The 25,267-nt window shown below is 39.8% G+C and overlaps 2 protein-coding genes and 1 long non-coding RNA gene across 5 annotated transcripts in view; 1 reads left to right on the forward strand and 2 right to left on the reverse strand.

The window, feature by feature from the left end:
- kcnab2a (potassium voltage-gated channel subfamily A regulatory beta subunit 2a) overlaps positions 1-13,317 on the reverse strand; it is a 100,908-nt gene extending 87,591 nt beyond the window's left edge. The window contains exon 1 of one of the 3 annotated variants that reach the window (XM_085456923.1): positions 13,195-13,317. The gene's annotated coding sequence lies outside the window, so the exon portion shown is untranslated. Of the gene's footprint in view, positions 1-3,775; positions 4,128-13,194 lie in introns of those variants that run through there. The other 2 variants (XM_085456926.1, XM_085456925.1) reach the window with 2 other exon arrangements.
- On the forward strand, positions 2,966-6,266 carry LOC146709792 (uncharacterized). Its single transcript, XR_014920487.1, has 2 exons — positions 2,966-3,243; positions 5,591-6,266. It is a non-coding gene; the product is annotated as an uncharacterized LOC146709792 (long non-coding RNA).
- Positions 13,318-13,530: 213 nt separating the features above from the next.
- park7 (parkinson protein 7) lies at positions 13,531-21,425 on the reverse strand. The gene is made up of 6 exons (XM_085456927.1): positions 21,248-21,425; positions 20,638-20,739; positions 20,437-20,496; positions 16,815-16,884; positions 14,368-14,454; positions 13,531-13,989 (listed from the first exon to the last, which is right to left on the reverse strand). Exons 1-6 carry the CDS (start codon positions 21,335-21,337, stop codon positions 13,829-13,831), a joined length of 570 nt encoding a protein of 189 aa, XP_085313053.1. The 5' UTR covers positions 21,338-21,425; the 3' UTR covers positions 13,531-13,828.
- Between the last annotated feature and the right edge of the window lie 3,842 nt (positions 21,426-25,267).

The following is a 25,267-nucleotide window of genomic DNA, read 5'->3' on the forward strand; positions in this document are numbered from 1 at the left end:
ATGATTGTGACATATGGTGTCTCTGACTGCGCTTCCATCTTGTATGTCCGTGGGAGGGTCAGGATGTTCATGGTTTGGATCACTGCTGATGTTTGGTTCAGAAGGACAGTGTTCTCCTCTAATTGTGGCAATGTTGTGAAGAATCACACATGCCACAATAATGTCACATGCCCTTTCTGGGGTGACCCTGAGTCTTTGCAGGCACTGGAACCGGGCCTTAAGCATTCCGATAGTCATTTCAATTCTGGCTCTTGTCCTGCAATGAGCCAGATTATATCGCTGCTGTGGGCCCGGGTCAGGGTAAGGGGTAAGCAAATAGGGTAAACATGGATACCCCCTATCACCAAGCAAGTAGCCAGTGAACTCTCCTAAGACAGAAGGATACACTTCAGTTCAAATGTCCCTGAAGCAATTGGTCTTTATATATTTTAAAGTATTCTCAACTCACCATGTCCAAATTTTGTGCTCAGTGTACATTCACGGAATATTTGTGAGTCATGGACAGAGCCTGGCCGCTTGGCTTCCACATTTGTGATAATGTTGGCAGCATCACATATGATCTTCACAGTGCAGAGAACACAAATTAGCATCCATTACTATAATGAAATAATTTGTTAGTTTGAAATGCTACAGGGAACTATGTACCTGCACATTAATGCTGTGGAAAGACTTCCTGTTCACATAGTCTCCTTCATTTACTGAAGGAGCAATGATTGGAATGTGAGTGCCATCTGTACAGCCAATCACGCCTGGGAACCGTGAAAATAAATGTAAAATTTAAGTAGTAGTCCAAGTATCACCACATCATAAATTAAGTTTTGGTCATCCTGATACCTGCAATTTTGTGGCATCCCTCTTTGATGAATCTTGTGGGTCTATGACCGGGGAACACCACAAACGTGTACAGGAGACGTTTCAGTGCAACTGTAACATTCCTGACCGACAGACGGTAGCCTTGGAAACGTGCTCAGCGTCACCAATATTATACAGAAAGCTCCCGTTTGCAAAAAACCGAAGTGCAATACAAATAATATGTACAGAACTGAGAGGATGTCCACGATGTGTCACATGCGTAATATATGGCCTGAGGATGTTATCCAAATAACTTATAGATTGTGCTGAAGAACGGTAACGTTCACACAGAAAATCATCAGGAAATGATAAAATGTCCAAACGCGCTCTGATCACTCTCTCCCGGCGGAGAGCTCTGCGGAGAATTTGGGCTTCACGATCTACTGGCTCTTCAAGGACGGGGCACGCCATGTCCGACACTTCCTACTGTCAGGTTTCCGACAAAGGGGCGGAGACAGTCAGGGTTAGTTGTAGTAAACCTGCTAGGGGGCAGGTTAGCTTCACGGAGTGTGTCGTCATAGTGACTCACTGAGGCTTCATCTGAACTCGCTTTGTGAAACCGAAAACCCAGAGTTTTCGTTAACTCAGGGTATACTTACTCAGTTTTTCCACTAAACCGGCTTCCTGAAACAGGGCCCAGGGAGCTCATCAAATGTCGTCTTTAAGGGGAAATGACTTTTTTTATTGATTGATTGATTATTGTCTCTGAAAACTAGATTGTTGATTTTGCCTCCAATTGCCTCCATTAAATGTTCATCACCAAGCAGGGATACTGACTTAAAAAACAAACAAAAAAAACCCAACTTAGATATGATTGTGAGTGTAACACCAACCCCCCCCCGTAGTGATTGTTAAAGATGACAAAAGAAAAAAGAAAAAGAAAAAAAATCCACATACACTCTTGATGAAATACTCAATCAGTATTTGTGTGTGATATCATCAATATTACCCAGTTTCAAACAAAATCCACCACCTCACGCTATCAACAGGACTATGGTAAAAACAGCAGAGTCACGTGAAACACCCCAAGCGGTTCTATTAGCTGAGAAAATATTTTATTATTTATATTCCTAGTTCAGTCCTCGGCAAGGTTCACATAATAGAGACATCTTTTCCTACACAATTGGATTTAAAAAAAAATATGGGAGCTAGGCAGGAGGAAAACACACCTGGTAAAAGAAAAAAAGAAAAGAAAAGAAAACAGAAAAAAAAGACATATGATAAATTTCCCAAGCTCCTGTGTCTGCATGAGTGTGACACCCACAGGAGTTCCAAAACAGGGTTAATGATGCTAGACAGGCCGCTAAATCTTAACTGCACAATGATTACTGAGCTCAGTTTACAAAACACTCCAACTGGAGCGTCCAGCAGACCAAGATGTGAAAACTGTAGAGTGAGGACCTACACTGGTGATAAGGCTGAGTGAAATGTCAGAGTTCTGCCAATGACCACCGACAGCTGTTAAGCCCATGACTGAAGATCTTACACATCTGAATCTCTCTGAACACCTCTGATGCTATAATCTGCACAGGCATGTAGTTACAACTTAATGTAGATGATAGGGAAAGGTGTTTGCCTAAAAAACATTTAAACCTCAAGGGAGTTTATTGATCTACGCTGTCTCTGTTTTAATTTGTATCTTTATAGAACAACTCCAAACATCTGCCTTTGAAATCAGCAGGTTGCAGGTGCAGCAGAACACTATAAAAGAAGCAGTGATACCTTTTTTTATGCGAACATTAACAACTATTACGAATGACATCTAATCAAAGAAATTCTGCAAAACACTGATTAATCAGTCCGCTCTTTTATCACTGGATGTCACGCAGCATTTATTTGAAAGGGTGTTGTCTGAAGAATTGTTAGTAGTACTGTTTGTTGCCTCTGTCAGAGCCAATTCAAGGACATATTGCAGTCATATGCACTGCAGATATTTCAGTTAAAAAAACAAAAAAAAAAAAACAGTTTTCCTGCAATACAGCTGTACCTGCCGAGTGAAAGGACACACCACAAGAATCTGGCGTTTCTGCTCGTTACAGAGCATTCAACAGCTTACTGCACCAAACTGAAACCCTGCAGCCTGCCTCTCCTGTGCTTTCTTGTTGGACCGGAGCCCATGGCCAGGCAAGCACACATACTGTATGTGAGCGCAAACTCACACACACGGGCATGCGGAGATCCTGGCCCACAACAATCAGCCACAGCATGAACACCCACGCACAAACACACATTTAAATAACATGGTAACACATTCGATCAGGCACAAATGACTGTCACAACCTCTCAGCAACTCACATCACAACACTGCAAGAACAGTTAAAGCCTCGCTTCAGGGTGTTGCTCGCTGTGGCGACGGCAACAGATGGAACTGCAGCAGCAGCAGCAGGGCAGGTAAGGTGAAGAGGAATTGAACCTCCTCTGTGAATGTGCATGTGTGTTTTAGTGCAAGCCTGCACCCATGTCCTTCACGCAGACTATTTTAAGGTACTTCTTTATAAATCTTAGAACATAGTAAGTATTTGGCTGAAATTCAAAAGGACAGAGCATGCATAAAGCATGACATTCAGACAAAGGAAAGTAATGGAGTAGAAACAGACGCAAGACAGAGTCAGACAGGGGGAAATGCATGCCAGTATAACAAGGTATGCAAAGACTGTTTTCAATGCAGCAGCAGCATTATCAACCATATTGACAAAACTGAAACAGACAAAGATATGCTACCTTGCTAGCATATTGTGTGTCAGTGTTAAATGCTGCAGCATACAGATAGTATAGCACTTGCTCCCCTGTAGGAACAGACAAGCGCAATCATCCCGACTCTCACTGGCAGAACAAAGTGAGAGGAAAGGAAGAGGGAGAGAGAGAGAGAGATACCAGAGATGTATAGCCTCAGACCTAGCGATGATGCTCTTAAAACACCCACCTCAGTCTGTTGCTGATTCCTGACGCAGTGAGCAGAACCAGGGAGTAAATGCAGAGCACAGTAGCAATGATGGAGGAGCAGCAGCCAAAAAAATCCAAGAGACTGAGCAGAAAAGCTGAGAGAGGAGAGGGAGGAGGAATGATAGAAGACTGGTGAATGTGAGATCCTGTGTGACCACGATTATGCGCCTGAGTGATATGAGCACGTATGTCTGACATGAGAACATGAGACAGAAAAAAAAGTGACAAAGGACAGACAGAACAGGCACAGAGAAGATAGACTAAAGGAGAAAAAAGAAAGAGACAGAAGTGACAGAATAAATGTGAGAGCTTGGAGTCACTGTGCAGAGCAGATGCGTTATAGGAAATGCCCCTCCCTCCCCACACACACACACACACACACACACACACACACACACACACACACACACACACACACACACACACACACACACACACGCGCGCACCCACACACACACACACACACACACAAAATCCCTTTGCACTGTCAGCATTTGAGTAAGCATGCATTCAGTGAAACAGTGAGCTGTAAATGATGCAAGATGGGCGGGTCAGAGAAAGCAGAAATCAAAGTTATGTTCATTCGAAATTCAGTGACAAGACACTATTATCTTGGACTAAGGGACCTATGGTTTCCAATTTTAAGAATTGCTCAACTCCAGTTAGCCACACAAACACACTGCTAAGTCTAGCTGACTAGTTCTATGAGGAAACCACTTTTAAATCACATCTTACAGTAACAGAACGTAAAGATATAAATCTTGGAACCAAGCACCAATCACCCACCCAATATGCATGCCTTGATACCACTTATTCACAGCTGTGCACTCTAAACCTTATGAGCAGACTGGTAACTTCTGAACACCACATCCATTTAAGAATTGACAATGTGTTATAACACATACTGCTGTTAATCAAATCCAGTGCACTTTAGCATGCATCAACCTCCCTATTCTACTCTCCTTTATCACAGTGTGAATTTTAAAAGGTAATGTACACAAGTGCACTTTCTGAGAAACTGACCCCACCTTGCTGATAGTATTTGCAAGTAATGCTAGCAAAAATCAATGCTATAAAACCACTGCTTTCAAAAAGCAGGGATGGAAGTTTAACTTAATGTTATTGATGTTTAAACAACATTATGAAGCCATCTACCTGACTAAAAAAGAGAGAGAAAGAGTGAGTTGTGGAGCCAGACACAGTAGGTGGGGGTCAAGAAGTGAGGTTAAAGGAAGATGTTACCAGAACAAGCTTCTAATAGTGTATATTTATTATGATGTCATGGGTAATCAGGATACGTGGAGTCCTGATTGTTCAGGTTTTCCACTGTAGGGTTTGCACTGGGCACTGGTTAAGTGAACCGGTGGCTAAGCAGGTAGTTGGGCTAAGAGATGACGGCATTTGAATGGAACACATCCCAAGTCCCATCATGTGTTTGTGACTCCTACGACAGGGAAATATCCAGTGGTATGGTATCAGCACATAGATGATTTAGTGCTTAGACAAGAAACAATAAAGACAAGAAATAAATATAAGTATAGTAGAGTGGACAGTTCAAAAAGAAATTACAATTGCACTATGTCGTGCATAATAAAACTTATAATTACATTTATACTCTATACCTTACTTTGTGTCACCTGAATTCCAAGGACATGTGATTGCTAAAATGATTCCATATTCTTATATGTGTTCTACTTCTTTAGTTTGTGTTTGGCACCAGTGTGATGTTCAGACCGGCTTCCTTAGATATGTGTTAATAGATTTTCTGCCCTGTGTATGTGTTTGTGTTCTCCAGAGCCTGAGGGGACAGCTAAAGCTTCACTGTTGCGCACCACTGTTCCTGGCCTTTCTCGCTGAGCCTAGGCCCAGTCACGGCATCTCCAGCTTCTGTTTCCAGCCAGACCACGGCTTCATGGCAAGCTCCTCTCCAATCATGACACCGAGCATGGTGGGATATCTGCCAGGCCAGCTAAATACATTTTCATCTGCTCTCAGTAACTCTCAAATAATAATATCCCTCAAGCATTAATTACCCTTTGGGAAATTGATCAAAATCATGTTAGATTAAACATTTTACAAAAAGGGAGGTAGCACAGAGGAGACACACATGACCTTGAACCACCATTCTACACAGTTTCACAGACAACAAAGGCACCTCTAATCATGACCGTAGAAAATTATGTCCATACAGATTCATGTTCATACTCAGTGCTGCAGGGGCTGGCTTTTTGCTGGGTATATGCCTAATGCTGTCGGCATGAAGTCTCTGTGAGAAACTCTGGAGCTTTGCCAGACAGCTGCATAAGGAAAGGGTGATGCTCTTGTGATCATGCCAGGTGCCCTCCTTACTACCAGCTGGGCAGTTTAAGAAATGTTAACTCACATAGTTCAGCTACAACAGAAGAAAGAAAAAATAAAAACAGCACAACAAATTTTCATTTCACAAAAATAAACTGCATCATTAATCTCTATCTTGTTTTTTTCTGCTGGAATGTGTCACAGTTTCTTGGTGTATGGAAAAACAACCATTTAACTGGCAAATTTAAAAGGACATTGTGGTATTCTTTTAATGAATAACTTAGTAAGGTGAATAAAGCCCGGTCCATTTCAGATACTAGGAAATTTAACACCTGGGACAAGAGCTATTTTAAGAGAAGCCTGTAGTTCAATTGTTGTTATTCACACATTTAGCATGGGGTCAGACAAACAAGCTAATTATGAATCTTATCTTAAAATAATAATAATCTACCTCTGTTTTTGCTAGCATTTCTAGCTGAACCATGCCGAGTGTATTTACATGCTGAAATTACTTTAAAGTCTAGTGGGGTGTCAATTAACTACCACCATATATAGAGTTTACTTCAGCAATCTATCCAAAAACACCTGGCAACTGCTTTCTTTTTTTTTTTTTTTTTTTTTAAAAACAAACAAACAAACAAACAAACATCCATCTGCAGATGACAACCATGTTGTTTTTATTTTGAAAGTTCAGTTACTGGGGACTAGCCCTTCCTCACTAATGTTTTATTTCTACTAGCTAGCTCCATAGACAGTATAAAAGACACCCGTAGCACCTGTGTGTAAGTAAAGCCAATATGTAAAGCTTAAACCTGCATTCAGTTGTCAATGGGAAAATGCCCCTCGCCTCTGAGCTACGTAAACACTTTCTCGATGAGTTAATGGGCTCAGTCGTTCATTTTGGTTCACAGTTTATAAAACATTACATCCATTTTGTAAATACTGGCCATCCATTTCAGAAAAGAGGATTATGTGGGTTACGGTCACTGACCAACAACATATGACTGACAAGTCTTTAACCCATCACTGTGAAGTTTCACAGAGAAAAACTCAAATTAAACCCGACTCCTATCAGATTATCTTTCAAAAGATCAAGGTAGTGACAACGGAAATGCTCAGCTTTAAAATGGGACTTGAGAAACCAGTAGGTGATATCACAGTAGCTACTTTCATGCTGTGCCTGGCTGACTGAAAAGTTGTTGTATTAGTGGAGCTCAATACCATTTAGCTTCTTCAACCATCTTGGACACTGAAGGATGGATACTTCAATCAGAGGTGTTCTAGTGCTGTCTAAATCAGTTTATTTTTATTTTACCGTGAAACTTTGCTTTTTTTTCATTGAGTTAAAAACTTTTTTTTTCTTCAATTTCAAGATAGTTGTTATTGTTTTACTAGTAAGGTGTCACTGTTTGTGACAATTAAAGAGCAAATACACCAAAATTATTATTATTATTATTTTTTTAAAAAGCTCCTCGCTAAGCCCCTAACCTGAAGGTGCAAGAAACCAAGCAGCAACAAAATGGACCCCTACAAAAGTAGACACTGAAACAGAATTTAATGAACTACAGCTACACAACTTTAATATTTGTGGAGAAAATGCAGATGTTCAAGTACAAATGGTTCTGAGTGGGGCTTCCAAGATGAAATTTTAAAAAATAGCACCACAGCTGAAAGTGATGCAGAGGCACATAAGTAGATGACCCTGAATAGAGATTACCCAATTTAAATCAGGTTTTTGATTGCTGTTTAAAAAAAAACATTCAGTCCTCTGCAATTGGGATCAGTTACCTTGTCTTCTTGCTGGCTGAGGGGAATAAACTGCCTGGTTTATCGCTCTCATCAGCAACACTTTATGTGCACAGAAGATGTAGTGAGGGCTGCAGAGATACATAAATCAGCTGTTCCGTCTGGGCCTAAGTGGATGCATTTTCAGCAAATGGATAATGCGATGTTAACAGAGGGATCTGTGCAACAACACACAACTGATGCATAACTAGCAGGACAACATAGGACTGCACCATCAGACCTTTTCCGTATGTTTGCTCACCATAGATACAGCACACAAAAGGAATATTTAATTGACCAAACACACTGTGTGAACTAATAATGTTCCTGTTGTAGTTCAAAATCCTCTTTTGTACATTGGGTCAGGCCCATTTACTTCTGCTAACTGTATCTGACATAACGATAAGCAGAAAAACAAGGCACCAAGGATTGATGCCATGCTGGAAAAGCTTACATAGGGGCTGTTCATATAACAATATATATCGGATGACGATATAAAAACGTCTATCGTTTCATTTTACGCAATCGTTTGTTTCGTGGTGTCGCAAAATAAACTGTTTACGGCAATATTTTTTCATCGTTTTGATGGTCACTGTAGTGGCTATATTAATTTCTTAAAGTTCTCTCTTTCTCTTATATTTAATATAACCACACTACTGACGGACAAGCGCCTGTTTTTATGGGTTGTGGTTAGCAACAACGATGGTAAAACCATCGCATGTCCGCTTGTTTATTTTCCACATAAACTTTTCACAATAAAGCTCAAGATCCTGTTGAGAATTTTCAAAATAAACGGAATCACGTGAAAAAGTATGCAGAGTATTGACGGATGAGAAGCAAAAAAAGAGTCGTCAGGTGCTAAAAAATAAACCTTAGACTCAAACGTTAGAACAGGCGTTTCCCCGCAGCACGCCGTGTAATAAATACTCACAAAGAAAACGGTGGCCGTTACAACTTATGTCTAAAAATGTGTAGTTTCATGCATCGGTTAAAACACTGAACTCCAGCTACATGACGCCCAGCTGGAAACACTAAACCTATCCGAGATTCACAGAATTTACAGAAAATATTACATTTTTTGTGATTTATATCGTTATCGGGACGATAGATGTTTTATATCGGGATATGAGATTTTGGTCATATCGCACAGCCCTAGCTTACATGTATATTTATTACGATTAAAAGCTTATATGCTGATCCCTACTCAGAACTGAAACTTTTGTTTAAGGAAACACTAATTACATAAGAGTCGTAAGCTGAATTTTAAACTTCTGAGTTCAATCTTCTATCAACCTTTGATTATTAAGAAGAAAAAAAGCTCGAGAGTCCGGATTATCAACGAAACGACCTCTTCAAACATCATACATGTACTTCACATTTATAGATACCAACTCAGTAAATTTTCTAAATCATGTCAGTTGCAAACAAATCCCCGCTGAGTAAACAACTGGGACAAAAATGTTGCTATAAACAATCTTATATTCTTTTGAATATAATGAAAAAAATACGCCAAAATAGCAGAATACTATGTAGCTTTTTTTATTTCTTTGCAATAGAATTTTATGCAGACTTGTGCACATTTAAGTAGCCGTAACTTAATATAAAATGCACATTTTATTCAAAACTTTTACCCATTCTGTCCCAAATTGTACAATTACAAACAACTATTGTTTAGATTCCCCATTACGTTCAGTGTCTGAGTCAGACCTATCCATTTATCGCTTATGACCTTAAAAATTGTGGTTGTCTGATGAAACCATGATTGCTTGAAAATTGCCTATTACCTTTTGAAACACATCTGTAAAAACAACTCAGGCAAGCAAATTCAGTCTGTGCGAGCAGGGGAGCTAATCAGGAGATGCAAAGTAGAGCAGGGCGATATGGCCAAAAATATTTATCACGATATATATTTGAAAATTTGCGATAACGATATAACCAACGATATAATTGATGCGAGACAAAATACAACTCCACAACATTACTAGCACAAAAAGACAACCTATCATTTATTTTCACTTAAACAAGAAGCTGGTTTTTATGTACATTAAAGCTTTATAAAAATGTAACAGTGCAAATGCAAATTCCTTGCTGAAAGTTTAACCAAAAGGCATTTCCAGTAGAAATGGGCTGACATAAGAGGTGCTTTGCAACATTAAACTGTAGTGTGCAGTACGTATTTTTCGGACCATAGGGTGCCCAGGATTATAAGGCACATTACGCGAAACAAAGCAGTCAGATAAATCAAACTTTATTAAACTCATTCTTCTTGCTTCCTCCACTTCTGTACCATTGATTCATTAATGTTGAATTCTCTGGCAGCTGCTCTATTCCCATGTTGTTGCAGTATATGACTAACCTCGTATTGTGGATGGATTATCTCAGTTGTTCTCCTGACTGAAGATTGGTCCTTTTACAGCATCCTGCCATGCGATTGCATTTGTCTCTAACCATGAGGAACCTTAACGTTAACTTTTATAAGTGGAAAAGTGTTAGTGTTCGTCCTCCAGCTTCACTGTTTATGTTATGCTAACATAGCTGTGTCGCTAGCGATCACGTAGCACATTATTATATACCAGCTAGCCCAACTTCAGTAACCCTACAAACGTCACTGCTGTTTAGTTTCCTGTCTTCATTTATGTTGGAAGTGATAGCAGAGCTGTACGTTTGATTTTTTTCAGAAATCTCTCAGTCAGAACATGCAATATCATGCTTAGGTAACTAGCGAAACTAGCGAGCTAACTTCCGCTAGCTTCCTGCTAACTTCTAACTCCGTTAAATGTAATACATTTTGTTTTCATGGATGCCTGGAAGTTAAACTTCATAGTTACACCTGGTAAAGCAGCAATGCTGATCGTTTTATTAAAGATGAAAGAATTTAGACAGTTTTTAACTCTTAGTGATGCTGCAGTGTTCGTTTGACCTGAAGAATACGGAGTTTAGGACCCAGATTACTCCCAGATTTAGGGGCATCTTAGTCCGACGGCCGCTTGCATGTTCTGCAAAAAAAAATGTGCTTTGTCGTGTATCTGACGGACAAACACCAAACCAGTTCCACATCACTGAAGTTGCACCATTTTTACAAACCAATTCTGGTTCATCTGTTTCACTCAACAATCGGCCATGTGCGTATGAAAACAAAGGCACTGCGCATGCGCGTTTTACTCATATTCTATCGCGATATTTCATTTTCCTATCGTTACCTAACATTATACCGGTATTACCGTGAACGGTATAATATGGCCCAGCCCTAATGCAAAGTGTAGCATTCTAATTGCATCATTAGCTAAACCAATGACTCAGTCACAGAGACTTCAGACTCACCCTACCCCCATCCTGCCCTCCTCTGCCCCATCCAGAAATAGGGAGTCAAGCCTGAAGCTCTTTACTGTACCACTGCTCAAGCAGAATAATTCTAACATGTTTTGTGCAAGAGCGCAAAATGTTAACGTTCCATAAATACCCCACTGAAAAACACAGAAAATTAATGAGAATGTGCTATACAGTTTATGAGGAAGATGCCATTTAAGCAGCAATGTTCATCTTCCAGGGAGTGGTAAGGATTAATTGACATTAATTGGTTTATTATGAAACACTGAAATAAAACCAATTCGATCAGGCAGACAATAGAATGATGACGTCTAAACACAATGAGAATAGTCATCTAAAATGATTAAAAAAAAAAAAAAAACTTTTGGAAACCGTAACCAGCAAGAGATTATCTCTAAATAAATGTTAGTCAGTGAAAAAAAAGAAAGAAAAAAAATCCTCAAACTCCACAGGAAGTTGCAATGGTCAGTCAATCATGGACAGACATTGTTTACATGGTTGGCCCCTGTTGTTATTCAACAGTCGGGCAGGAAATCCAAATTGTGGGCTTATTTCGGTTGGGTAAATAGCTCCAAGAAGGTGATATATAAGCTCTAAAACCAAACTTCAGCCTGTGGTCTGCAGACCTCAAACACAGCTTATGACCTCAAATATGTAAGAAACCTAACATTAACCACTTAGCAACACAGCTCACTAACAGAAAATAACTGAAAAATGCAGAAAAATGTTAACACTGTCTCTTTTGCCTCAAACTAATGTCACCAAAAAAAACATTTTAAAGTAATCAATACGTTAAACATGCAATTAGTAGTCAGCGAGTGAAATCATTTCTCATGGGGAGCCTCACACAAACACTCCTTTTTTTGATGATGTTGATTTTCATTTGATTTTAACAGTTGTTTCTCTTGATGCACAATACCGGGAAGGAAGCCTCAGTGTCACCCTAACTTTTGTTTGGTTGTATAATAAAAGCCCATTAGATCTGCTTTTAAATGTTGATGATCTCTGACTGCTCTGCTGCGGATATGCATGGAATTACTAAGAATTCGCTAAGAATCACTGCTGCTTGAAAGTGGTGTAAAAGGGAGTTTCCCTACAACTGAGCATGGAGTCTATGGAATTATAACTTGCTGTGTATTTCCTGGTTATGTAAACTGAATAAGATGGAGATGACACCTCTGGATTGCACTTTTTTTTAAGAAATACCATGAATGTGTAATCCTGACAGGGCGTCTCTGTCAGTAAGGATCTCTGGTGAAGCAAACTCATGCTGCAAAATGCTGTAGTTTGTATAGTCATACCAATAAGTGGCAACATCAGTATCGATGGAACTTTGATTTAGAGCTCATTAAATTTCCTGTAGTCATATTTAGTTGGATCACAAGTCATGTACAACCTGGCCTGTGCCGCATTGCATTAGCTACAGTAAGCGTATGCAGCAGTCTTGACTGCGGCGGCTGCTGCTGCTGAGGATGGAGGGCTTCTGGAGCTGACGTCTCCATGTCAGGTCACATCTGCAGAACGATCTCACAGTGTAAAGATACGTCGTTCTTCCTGTTTCAGTTCAACGCATCCCTGCACAGTGAGCAAGCAGTGGACGCGTTACCTCGGGCAAACGTTACTCTGCCCGGCCAATTTGAGACGGTGATGTCAATCCATTATGGCTTTATAGATCGCCGCGAACTTGAGGCTCACCACTCACCACACTCAGCAGGCTAATCACGGCTAACAAAGTGAGTCCTAGTTGCAAACACCCACTCTTTAAATGATGTAACCTTTGTCCGGTATGCTGCTGTGTAATTAACGTGCCGGAGAAATCTTAATTTCGACACCCGCGGTGGCTAGTTAACGTGATTAATGTGGTGTAAACTGCGTTTATATTCTTAAATAAAATATTACAGTTACAAAGCACATTCCCGGAGAACGTTATGGTTAACAGGAGTCGGAATAACCCGCAAAACACTTGAAAGAAAACCCAAACGCTCCTACCTTAGGCGAAATCCTCCTCTTCCTTTTTGACTGTATGAAGACCCTCCGGATTTTGTTGCTCTGACACAGCTACCACGCGCTACATCAAAGCCCCGCCCTATCGGCTGCGGCCGAGAAACCATTCGCCGTTTAAAACACAACTGCATTTAGGTCCACGTTTCTCATTGGCCAGAGTGCCTGTCAATCAATTCGGATTCCGCTTCCCGCGTTCTAACCAGCGCTCACAATACATTACATTATGCAGCCTATATTTAGGTGTCAACATGCACTGCAGGCATGTGAAATCTACAGAGTGACCTCCAGTATTAATAAACAATGGAATAACAAGAGCAGAGATTCATCACACTTGTCCTTTAATGACAGGCATTGCCATACAGCAGTCAAAATAACAGGGAAGCAGTTAGTGGAAATTAGCTACAATATAACAGTGATTATTATCCATATTGTTTCAGTGTCATTGGCAACTTATGAAAGGCAGAGGAAGACGATAACCTTTCGCAACAGAATGTTTTCTCAATAGCAAGTCCTGAATCTCGATGCCAGCTATAATGGATTAGCAGTCTCAGCACTGTCAGACTTTTATAGGGGGGAGGGGCTGTGTTGTTTGCAGTCTTGCAAGAAAACATAGCTACAGTCAGTCTTTCATAATAAGAGGAGTCTTGATTTGAGCTGCAACCTCAGCCCCCATAAGTTCCTCTACAATCGTCAGGGCAAACTCAAAACTCGTTCCTGGCCCACGGCTGGTGATGTAATGTCCATCCTTCTGTACTCGAGCCTCTGAATATTTATAGTGGTCTAAAAAAAGAAAGAGCAACACCATAAGGATTATGACAATATGACAGCTTTGAGCTACAAACCGAAAGTCACACATGTCATGATGTTACAGTGAACTATGAGAATGTAGACATGGTCACAATTTCAGCCAATTTCAGTATGTTCTGTCAAATTCTTGTATTGCTTTTCACCTCTGAGTGGTGTGCTCTTCTACTGCAGAGTGACACGATTCTCTATAGGCAAGAAAGCGCTAGTATAGCACCATCTGCTGCCCTTTACAAATACACACACCTCCTCCTGTTCTCTTCTGAGTTTCAGCACTAAATATCAAAAGCCTTTAGCAGTACATGAAGTCACAGGTTTCTGTTTTTGTTGTTTTTGGGTTTGTTTGTTTTTTACCTCCAGCCATCATCTTCTCCTTCATGGCAGGATGTGTAGTCACTGTGCTGCCGAAGCCAATGCCATGTGCCAGAAGAGCAGTGGGACCTGCAGAAGGGCAAAGCTGTGTAAGGTTCATTTAACAGCTTCCTGTTAGAAAGTGACACTAAAGAGCGTGTTCAGCTGCTTGTGTCAGTCTTCGTTTTCATCTTTATGCAGTTCAAAGAACTCAGAGTCAAGAGTAAACTAAACAAAAGGCTGCATCCTCAAACCGGCCCTTTCAAACTCAATGGAAAATGTTTACAGCAACAAGAAAATGCAAATACACAACATGATGCATTTTACCTTATGGATTTCAGTTGCTAAATCAATGACAGACTTGCAAAGTATGCGATTATAACACTGTGTCCCAAAGGTATCCTTAACTGTACCATTTTTCTAAGTATATCTACATATAGTATATGGTTTCAGCCTCTCGCCAAAGACTTTGAGCCACATTGAGAAGAGAGGTAGGAGAAAGAAAGACATTGACTGCTGCTGCATTAACTTTGGTAATGCCCTACCACTGCAGTGAGCTCATCCAAAAACTGTTAATAAATAGAAAGTTATTGATTATGCTCCTTGGCTGCCTTCCCATGCAGTCTAAAGATTGCACTTCTCCCTGGCACAACAGCAGTCTGCCAGTTAGAGCCAAGCTACTCCTGTTACACACAGTCCCCACCCAGAGGACAGCAGTCTGTGTCTCAGAAGGTCTCTCTCTCCCAGGAACCGCAAGGCAGAGAAAAGTGTGAGGATTATGATGGCTGTTTTATAAATTGTGTATTTATATTTGGGGACCTCTCTTACATCCATGTGTCACTTATTAGCTCAAAATAGAAGTATATATATAAGATACATTTGTCCTGTTTCTTTTGTTTGGTGCATTATTACTCCAATTTTCAATCAAGTCTTTTTTTTATTTTTATTAATTAACTTTTTTTCATGTGTCAGGATATTAACTGGCAGTTTCATTAAACTGTATATTCCTGTGAGGATTTCAGTCATTTCTAGGACACCCTTCAATCCACTTTGCCGCATTGGTCCCCTGTTCCCGTTCGAATTGTCCTTCCTGCGTCCTTTCATCTGTCAAAGAAAATGTCACCTCTTCTGGGTGCACTTGGGGGACACTTCTTAATCAAAACCTCACCCTTTGTGAATGGGGTTTGCAAATTTCCATAAATTAATGGAGCAGGATATTTATAATTGGTGTATATTTTTCAAGATCTGGATGAGATGCATCCTCTTTTTAGGCTAAATCCACTTACTAAAATGTTCAGAAATGACGTGTGAACCTACCAAACCTCCATCATTTCCTAATCCCATTTGCCAGTACAAAACTAACTTGATGAACCTAAAACCAGAGTATCTTTGTAGATGAGAAATTTTTTATTATTAATTTTTGTCGTCAACTGTTTTGATATATTTTGGAAAAGTGTGCGCATTATTATTTTTTTGTTCAACTACACCATAGCACAATGATCACATTTATGACCACAACATCTTACAAACCCTGCAATCAGTATGTGTCTGTATGTATCTGTTTCCATCACTCTTGAACCTTCCTTGGCTCCTCCAACAACAACAACACTTTCTTTTTGCCATGTAAAAATGCCAAAGTTAAGGCCATTACAAAATGAGCGTGATGCCAAAAGACAACAAAATTCAACATTTTTCAGAAGCAAATTTGCAAATACTTCATCCTCAGAAAACACACTGTGAAAAAACTGAGGTCAGCGTCAACCGATGATAAGCTGTTCCCGATGTTTCTAAATAAGAAAAGTAAGAAACCGATACTGGTTTCATCCACTTCTCAATACAAGTCAGCAGCAGGGAGAATTTCATGGTTTGACCCAGAGCAGCGTTTAACTGCATGTCTGAGGTAAAATCATCTTATTTCACTATTTCCATATCATTGTGTATTCAATACCAGTGGACATTTTGAGCTGTGTTTGCATTTGTTTACAAATGCATTGTTCTGATTAATCATATCAGTTTATTCACACACAAAAATTGGAAGAAATCTTATGGAAGAAAATAAATGCTGCAAATTTAGCCAGCCAAATTACACGGTCCATATAAACAGCTGTATTAAGAATACATGAGTCTGAAGAATATTTTTAATGCACAAAATATGTGCACGAATTGCATAATCCGCAATTTAAGAAGAATTCTCTCTTTGCCTTTTTTGGATTGAGGCGTTTTCCTTATGGAAAACAGCTTTTAAATGTTAAGATTAGACTTTAAACCAATCAATCTAAAGGCAGCACCAGTCTGTGTGATCAACATTTAATTTTTATTGATTATCTAAAGTAAAACATTTGCTTATTGCCTGTTGAAGCTTTAACCCACAGAGAGTGACCTCAACTCAAGGTTGGTCCTGTGTAATTATGTAATTATGACTTTGTTGTTGTTGTTTCCACAAACTGTACCTGCACAGATGGCTGCAATCAGGCCTTTTCTGCCATCTTGATCTTTCAGCACCTCCTTCACAGCAGGAGACTGCAAGAGAGAGTAAAAGCCAGATGCACAGTGAGTCATTTGCAGTCCATGTGGTTCCACTGAGTATATGCTGACTTTATTATAATCACTGAGATAAGCTGACAATATTTAAAAAACACTCGACACACACAGAGCTACCCAGCAAAAATAAAAACGAATAATATAATGCACCCATCAGATAAATATGACTCGTATATCAAAACTCATATTGTGCATTAAATTTCTTTTTTTTTAAAAAGACAGAATCTGTCAATTTCTTGGCCATTTTCTCATCAAATTCTAAAGCCTAAAATGTGTGTGTGTTGTTGTTGTTTTTTTTTTAAATATAAAATCACTTAAAAGAAGAAAAACACAATCACAACAAATTCCTATCTTGACTCAAGGCTTATTCATCTTCCATTTATCCAATCTACAGAGCTATTTTTGCTTTTCATGATTACAGAGAGGCTGTAGCTGATCCCACCACACACTGGACAGATATCTAAAATCTGAACCAGAGCATAAATTCAATAGACTCGTCCATTAAAAATCCTTGATATAGTGTAAACTAATGTGGTTATTTACCATATTATTTATACAATACAAATACAAAATCTTGTAATATATGCTTCACTGAGTATTTACAAGAACAGTAAAAATATGGATCTCTTTAATCTATTTAAATCTATTTCATTGGCACATTGGACAAGCAGTTAATACAAAAAAAACCAAATTCTTCTGATATAACAATATAAATGCAAACACCAACTGATGCTCTCCACATCCAGCTGGATGGGATAACATGAAACCTGAACACATCTGAAACACACATGGTTCAGTTCATACTATACAAGATCGATGAAGGCCAGCGTATTACACGGATGAGTATTCAGGAGGAAAAAATTGCCATTTCATCACAGAATGACAACAATCTCTAACAGAATTCAGGAAACATAAGTAATGCAGCTCACTGTGAGTTACATTACTTGTCTTTAGTGACTTACAAAAAAGGACACTAGTGACATTTCTGATGATACAGAAAAAAAAAACATTTTATTGATGTCGACAGCTCAAAGGCAGCAGCATTTATAAGTATAAGTAACTCAAGGGCATTTCCCATCCTCCTTTTCTGGTGACCTAATCTGAAGTGTGATTCTACTGAAACAAGGTGCCAGCAGCAGCAACATTATAGTGCAACAGCAGTAACACACCATGAGTCAATTATAAGCACAAATGTAGCCTCGGTACTGTTTTCTCTGGAAATTTTAAGTAAAGTTTAATATGCCTGCTTCACACTTTAGTTTCACAACAACTACCTTAGCCATGAAACTCTTCAAGAGCTCTACAATACTGTCACATAATCAAACTGAAGAATACTTCTGCCTGGGCTTTTCCACCACATAACCACATCAGTAAATTCCAATCAACGTTTTCTCTTCCTGTCATATGAAGCGCAGTTAGTGATGCTTGGTTGAGTCATTAATTTACTTTTGAGTCACAACATCACCTGGTATATACCACACTGGAGTGGTTAAGTGGTGAAACATGCTTATTGTTTCCACCTTTGGGGGGAACAAAATTCTTTGTGCATATTTTCTAAAGTATTGAGCTTTTTTGAAGGTTACTTTTTGAAGTGAGCTTTTTTTTTTTTTTTTTTTTTGAAAAAGTTCCCTTTTTAGGAATTAAATCTTCATTAGCGGCTGACATGGGGCTCCTGCTCTCAGAAAATGCCTAGTCTTTCTGACGTGTATGCTATGGAACACAAAGGCATGGCATTGCTAATAGCACTGATGTCATGCTTTGACGCTGACATAACTCACATAAAATTTACACTAGTGTTATTGCAGATGATATGATATGGCACAGCCCTGCCATGTTCTGGAGACATTTTTGATGCTGGTATGGAGATGCATGGCCTAAGTGCAACCAATTTCTCAATGGTGTGACTAAAAAAAATCCTAGGTCGCAATAGTGCAACCAGCCGTTCAAGTAAAAAAGAAACATCTCCGCAACTGTGAAAGTCTCCGTGTGGTCAACAACAGATACACGTTATGCCCATATGGTGGTCTAAACCAATCAGAGATAGTCAAGGGTGGGACCCCTCTGATTGGCCGTGGTAAAGATATTCCTGTAGGCCTACGTGTGTATGTTTGAAAGTGCAGGCGGATAGAGAGACGTGAGTAGCCTAGGTCTGATAGAAGTAGTAGATGTAGCTGTGGGTAATGAGAAAAGATGAAAAGAACGATTGAAAACTTTCTTGTTAAGCTAAGGCCTGATCCATTCGAAACTGATAGCCAGTGCTCTGACAAAGAGCCATCAACCTCTCAGGTTGTGTCTAACACTGGTCTGGAGATGGCATCAGATAATGAGCCACATATGAGCGACTCTGAGCCAGAGCCCACTGAAAGTCAAAGGGGGAAAGTGTATAGATTTCGAAGAGAATGGCTTGACCAGTTTCCCTGACTAAGATACAGTAAGGCTGACAACATGATGCACTGCATTTACTGTGGTGTAGTGGCGGGCCCTGCATTTACTTGGTATCAGATCAATACCAGAATTTGCAGTATAACAGAACACTACTCTGTGTTGAATGAGAGAAGAAGTTGGCAGGACAATTCCTAGCCACTTTTCTACATGTGAGTCACTTCCTTGTTTGCACACATTTTTGTTGCCACCTCTTGTGAACATCAGGTAGACCTTTTAAATAATATCCTAAATATCCTTCAAACTGTGAGTCAGTACTAGGCTTGCTGTGTGCTCATTCTAAACGCCGTGTGTGTTAGTTCCCCTGTTCCCCAATTAGCGTCTAACCGGCAAAAATAATCGTCCTACCGCTGCCAAATATTTGCAATTTTAGTAAAAAAATGTTATTGTGATACTATGAAAACAAGATAACATTTCTTGCACATGCATATAGCTAAAAAGAAGCAACAGCATTTCTTTGGATACAATTATCGATTTACAAATCTAGAATGGTCCCAATACTGGAATTTTGGCACCGCAGCAGAGAACTTAAATCCACGAAGGTGGTGATATCAATATGAAACTTAATCTGACAAGGTGGTATTAACTGAGGACCCAAGTGTGTGAGCTAACAGAAAGAGCGTATGCGTTTAACAGTGGATTTATACATGTGCATTAAATCTATGCCATAAGTACGCAGTGACCTGAAAGAATGTACAAAGAACTTGAAAAACCCGAGGGGAAAATATGTTTGCCTATGAAAAAAAACAATAACAACAACATAACAAGATTTTACTTGTTTCTTTTGTCACTGGCACCACATATAAAACACCAGGACACAATCACAAGACAATAAAACACATGATGCACCACACACAAGCAGAACCATTTGTGTAGGTTACATCATAGACTATACAGAAGATTCAGTTTAGACATCTTAATCAAACATAAGACTGATGAACCTTTAGAAACAAATTGTTTCACACTTTTCACTGTCAGTTATTTAGTCCTAATGTTTAGGCAAATTCAAGCATTTTAACTTGTTTTTAATTCTTAAGTCATTTCCAAAAAAAAATTTAACTGTAAAAACTGACCCTCTCCCCATCTCACCTCTGCCAGATTCTGGGCTCCTGGCATTCCTCCTGGTAGCAGGACCACATCATAAGGGCCCTAGAGGGGGGGGGGGGAGAACCATCAACACTAACATTTTTCCAATAATAAAGACATACAAGCATATAATATAAGCATTGTAAATAACGCTTTTTTTCCCCTTCTTGTATGTAATGTTAGCAGGTAGTTGCTGAGCCTCACCTGTTTCCTCGCCTCCTCCAGACTGGCATCAGGACAAATGACAACGTTTCTGCTACACTGGACTGGTTCTTTGCCCGTAAGACCAGCTACCGTCACTGCTATCTACATATATGGGCAGTAAAAGAAAAAAATAACAACAACAGTGCATCATTATCCTGATGGTTCAATGTGGCATTTTGTCTTCACTGGCTGACGTAGACTTTTATTTTAAAAGATATCAAATGGCGGAGATGTGCAACGACGCTGGACTTTGACATTTAACTTGGCCTCTGTCTGCACTCACTAGTAAGGTTATGAGTCCGTCAACCATTAGCAGACAACCCCAAAATAGCTGACTGAACACTTAGCTTATGCGCTTAAATAACCTGGAATATGCAAAGGGGAAAAATTGCTAAGTTAGATCGACAGTGTTAGCAAGCGTTAACTTTAGCACATGATAAGTGCGTATGTAACCCTTATCAAGATATCAGGCTGTTATAACAGTCTTCACAGGCTGATATCTTAACAATGCTGCCACCAATACTGTTGTGAGTCGACTGAAGCGGGGTCTAATTTTTATGGCCGCTAACAGGCTAATTTGCTAAATGCTAACATATAGCATGTTACAAACCCCAGCTCTGCGCATAATATCCACGGGAATAACAGTTTCCATCTCCTCTGCGCCTTTAGACAGGATTACTAACGCCCTCTTTCCTGCCATGTTAGCTTGCAGCTCTGTACTGCTAGGTGCAAAGACGCTAACTTCTGTTTCCAACTTCCAGAAGCAACCTGCACGCGCTGCGAGTTTGACAGGAGGGTTGCCAGACTGCGAGACACTATCCCCCTTCCTAGACTGCGGTCCGTGCCTATTCTACTCGCACCTGCAAGTATGTGAATTAAAAAAGTAAAGTAGTTACTTTTGAAAATAGATTCTTTTATTGTTAGTAGGATTTTGCAAACAAATATATTTTGCACAAGAACAGGACCTGCATAGCATGTCACTGTACCACTCCAGCGCATAACAGCAGGGTGCAAGACGCTAGCAGACAGGGCATACATAACAAAGAGGCTGGCATAGTGTACAGGAACATCTGTGCTCAGTATGGCCTGCAAGTCCTGAGGTCGAAATGCTGTACGCCCCCTCGAGTGGTTGAGAATGAGCAAGTTGAGATCCTGTGGGACTTCTAGATACAGATGGACAAACTAGTGATGGACATAACCAATCGGACATAGTCGCGGTAGACAAGCAGAGGGAGACATCTGTAGTGAAAGATGTAGCCGTAGCAAGATAGATCTCAATTCTCATCCCTATTTATTGTTGCATCATTTTTGCAGGGCAAGTCAGTGAAACCTTAAAATCAATGATGGATGGAGCTCTTGGAAAGCATGATGACCGGGAGATCAGATCACTGGCGAGTGTTTGTTCTTTGCCCCTACTATCTTAGTGCAGTAATGCTTCCTTTCACAGTGCTTCCGGTGGCTCATAACATCCGATCACAGTAAGCCAAGATCACACAGCTTATCCAACAAATCATCATTCCAGCTGCTTGTTATACTATTTCTATGCCTTGGCAGGGTTTGATGGTCTCTACTATGCTGATTTAAGCCAGATTTGAAACACAAGTATTTATATCTCAAGGCTGTTTAACAAAAACAGCATTGTCTTCTGCTGCAGCTGTATCTAATGGTGTTTAATAACAGCCAATGCACTCTTTCTTCCAGTAGGTGGAAGCATTAACCAAAGATTCAAGAAGGATGTAGAAGAATGTATGAGAAAGAATCAATGCAACACTAAACTTTTTTTTAAGAAAATGTCTCATTAGTTCAGTTAATGTCAGGCTCATTGCAGATTAAAACGAGCAGCTCAACAGGTCAATTAACTAAAGTAATGAATTGTTTTAAAAAACATCTCCAGGCATGAGGTCTCAAAAGTCACAAAGTTCTTCAAGATCTGCCTGAGAACTTATTTCTGCACTAAACTCTTAAGACAGTTATGGAATCATATTCCAGTGTAAATCCTAGACCTAATGTCTGGGGCTTTAGTGTGCAGGCACACATCCTAGTTAATGTGCCTCTGTGCATTCTGCTGCTGAGATTCACTTTCGTATTTGTGAGACAAACTAGAGCCCAGTGAAACGGCGGATTAGACAAAAGCGTAGGGGGTGCTGGCAGCAGGTTGTTTATTGCGTGCCTGTGAGTGAATTCAAGAAGCAGCGGTGATTACCAACATATGCAGCTGGGGATCAACTGAACCAGGCCCACGGTGGCACTCGAGCTAATTTCCATACATTAATTCACTTATGTACATTTACTAATTCCCATCAGCATGCAATCATAAAGTGCATGATGACACCAAGGAAATGTTTCAGAGTGACTTGTGACGCAGTTGTAAGTATGACGCTGAAAACAAAGGGTCTGACTAACAACAGATGCACAGAATTATACAACTGTTTGTACGTATTTTTCATCTGAAAACAAAGCACAGGAAAGAGTAAAATGAGATTATAGTGCGAGGTTGACCACTTTCCCTTGGCGTCAAACTTTAAACTTTAACTTTAAACTACTAAAACCATTACTTCATACCAAAACCATTGATCGCCTGGGTAGTCTGATAAAGATTAATGGCATGCTTGTTTGACCTGCATTGTTATCCAAAACTACCAGAAACTAAAAAACGAGCTGAACTGTGATGCTGACACGTTCATTAGTATAAGCTTATTCTTTTCATATGCTTATACACTGTCCTTCCAATACCAATACAAGAAACAAGGAGAACATGGCCAACTTTTAATAAAGTTAGAGCGGCCAGCTTTTTAGCTAATTTTATCATCTCTAATAGGTTTCTATGGGAAGTTAATAAATTGGTGTTTTCACTGGACTTTTTTTTTGATTAACTAACATAACTAACATGCATGCTTGCATGCTACTGAAACATTGAGGCTGTAAGTCAAAGCATATATAGTTTGCTGGAAATTAATAAAAAAAATATGCACAGAGTCACACATTTGGCATATCATTCCCGGTGTATGGTATATTTCTATATTCTGCCTTTTGTGAAATATCAAATTGGCCCGTGGTTTAAAAGCAAGACTCATCAATGGATTCTTTGGCATGTTATTATGTCTCTGGTGCTCCCTTGTGCCTGCATCACCAGGCCCTGCTCTGCTCTGCTTTATCTGGCCCTTCACAGAGGTCTGCTCGAAAACCTGAAGGGCTTCTGGAATCAAACCTCCGGGGAGACGAGAATACAGAAACATTTTTTTTTTCATAAGACGGGTACAGAGCAAAAAGAAAATCCTCAAACTGAAATGAGGGAATTCCACAAATTACCGTTTGTCGCAAAGTAATCCTGTTACTATTGCAAAGAATATGAAACGGTGTAAACATGGAAATAAACTGCTAATATGGATGTAGCTTACAAGCAGGGGCTCTGTTCAGTTGAGATATACAGCAGCAGACCCTGTTTCAGATCACCAGTAAGGGAGAGTGCCACAAAATTCAAAGTGGTTACAGAAAATTTGCTTCTACAGGAAAGAGATTTACATTTTCAGATGTTTTTCTTTATTTTTTCTTTGAATGATTACATGTCATCTTCTTTTGGTCCAAACCTTTGCTAACTGGTTATTCTTCATACTGATCTACTGGTAACATTTAGGGCTTGCATTGCTGCCCTGCCAGTAAACACATGAATATTAGAAGCACTTTATCTTCCCATCTGTGAAAAGGCTTATATCTCTTTTGCACATTTTTAGCCACTGAGCAGGACGGAGTGATTGACAAGCATATAATCTTGATTGCATCTTGATGCTATTACCTTACGCTCCCAAGTGCTCAGGTGACAGCTGGGGGACAGTGGGGAGATCCAGGGGAAAAGGTGACATTGAATTTTTTGCACCTGTGTCTGCAGTCGTCCGCCAAGTACGGACACAAGATGGCGCCAGTTGAGTGAGTTCAACTTTGTGTGGGGTCATGCAATAGCGTGGACATTGGTGTCTGAATACTGACAATCTGAGCATATAATGAAAAAACAACAACAAAATTTTGGTTTGTAAGGATGCAACAAAGGCAGTCAAATAATTAAAAGTTGTAAATTGAGGAAATATATACGTCGTATACAGATATACGTCGCAACATTCATTAAACAATTTGTGTTAAATGCTTTAGAATTATTCAAAATGAGATTCCTCCAAATCCAATGCATGACAAATTGTTTTGAACCACAGAGGCAGTATTATAAATTAAGGCAGCACATTAATGTGTTGTTTAGATTATTGGGTGTGTGTAACAACATGGACCAGAATTGCCTCACAGTCATTTCTGGTTGCAGTAATCTGCCTATCCTCAAATTATGCCCCTATCCAAGGAGGAGGAGAAAGATGGGGGGTGTATTTGAGGACTTTCTTTTTTCCTTTATTCTCCACTCTCTGTCTCAGAGAGTACCAGTCTGTTTTGCTCTCAGCTTGCCTCTATTAGATGTCTTAATGCTGTACAGTGTGGCCTATCTTCAAACAGGAATGCTGATGATACTGGCCCTGCAGCGGTGCTTCCCCCCAGCCTCAGCCCCGGCCTGCTCCTCTGCACAGAGGGCAATAAAGACACAAGGAGGATTAGTGTTGTGTGCCTAACAAAGTGGTTGCCAGAGAGTGAGAGG

Source organism: Copadichromis virginalis, linkage group LG5 (assembly GCF_057382275.1).
Source record: "Copadichromis virginalis isolate Kocher_CV1m ecotype Utaka linkage group LG5, C_Virginalis_male_GT1.1, whole genome shotgun sequence".
Lineage (NCBI taxonomy): Eukaryota > Metazoa > Chordata > Actinopteri > Cichliformes > Cichlidae > Copadichromis > Copadichromis virginalis.

Coding starts and splice junctions, on each gene's coding strand:
- park7 (XM_085456927.1), bottom strand. CDS start 21,337: ATGGCAGGAAAGAGGGCGTTAGTAATCCTGTCTAAAGGCGCAGAGGAG. Junction 16,885..20,436: donor GAGCCCAGAATCTGGCAGAG/GTGAGATGGGGA, acceptor TCTCTCTTGCAG/TCTCCTGCTGTGAAGGAGGT. Junction 13,990..14,367: donor GGAGAAGATGATGGCTGGAG/GTAAAAAACAAA, acceptor TTCTTTTTTTAG/ACCACTATAAATATTCAGAG.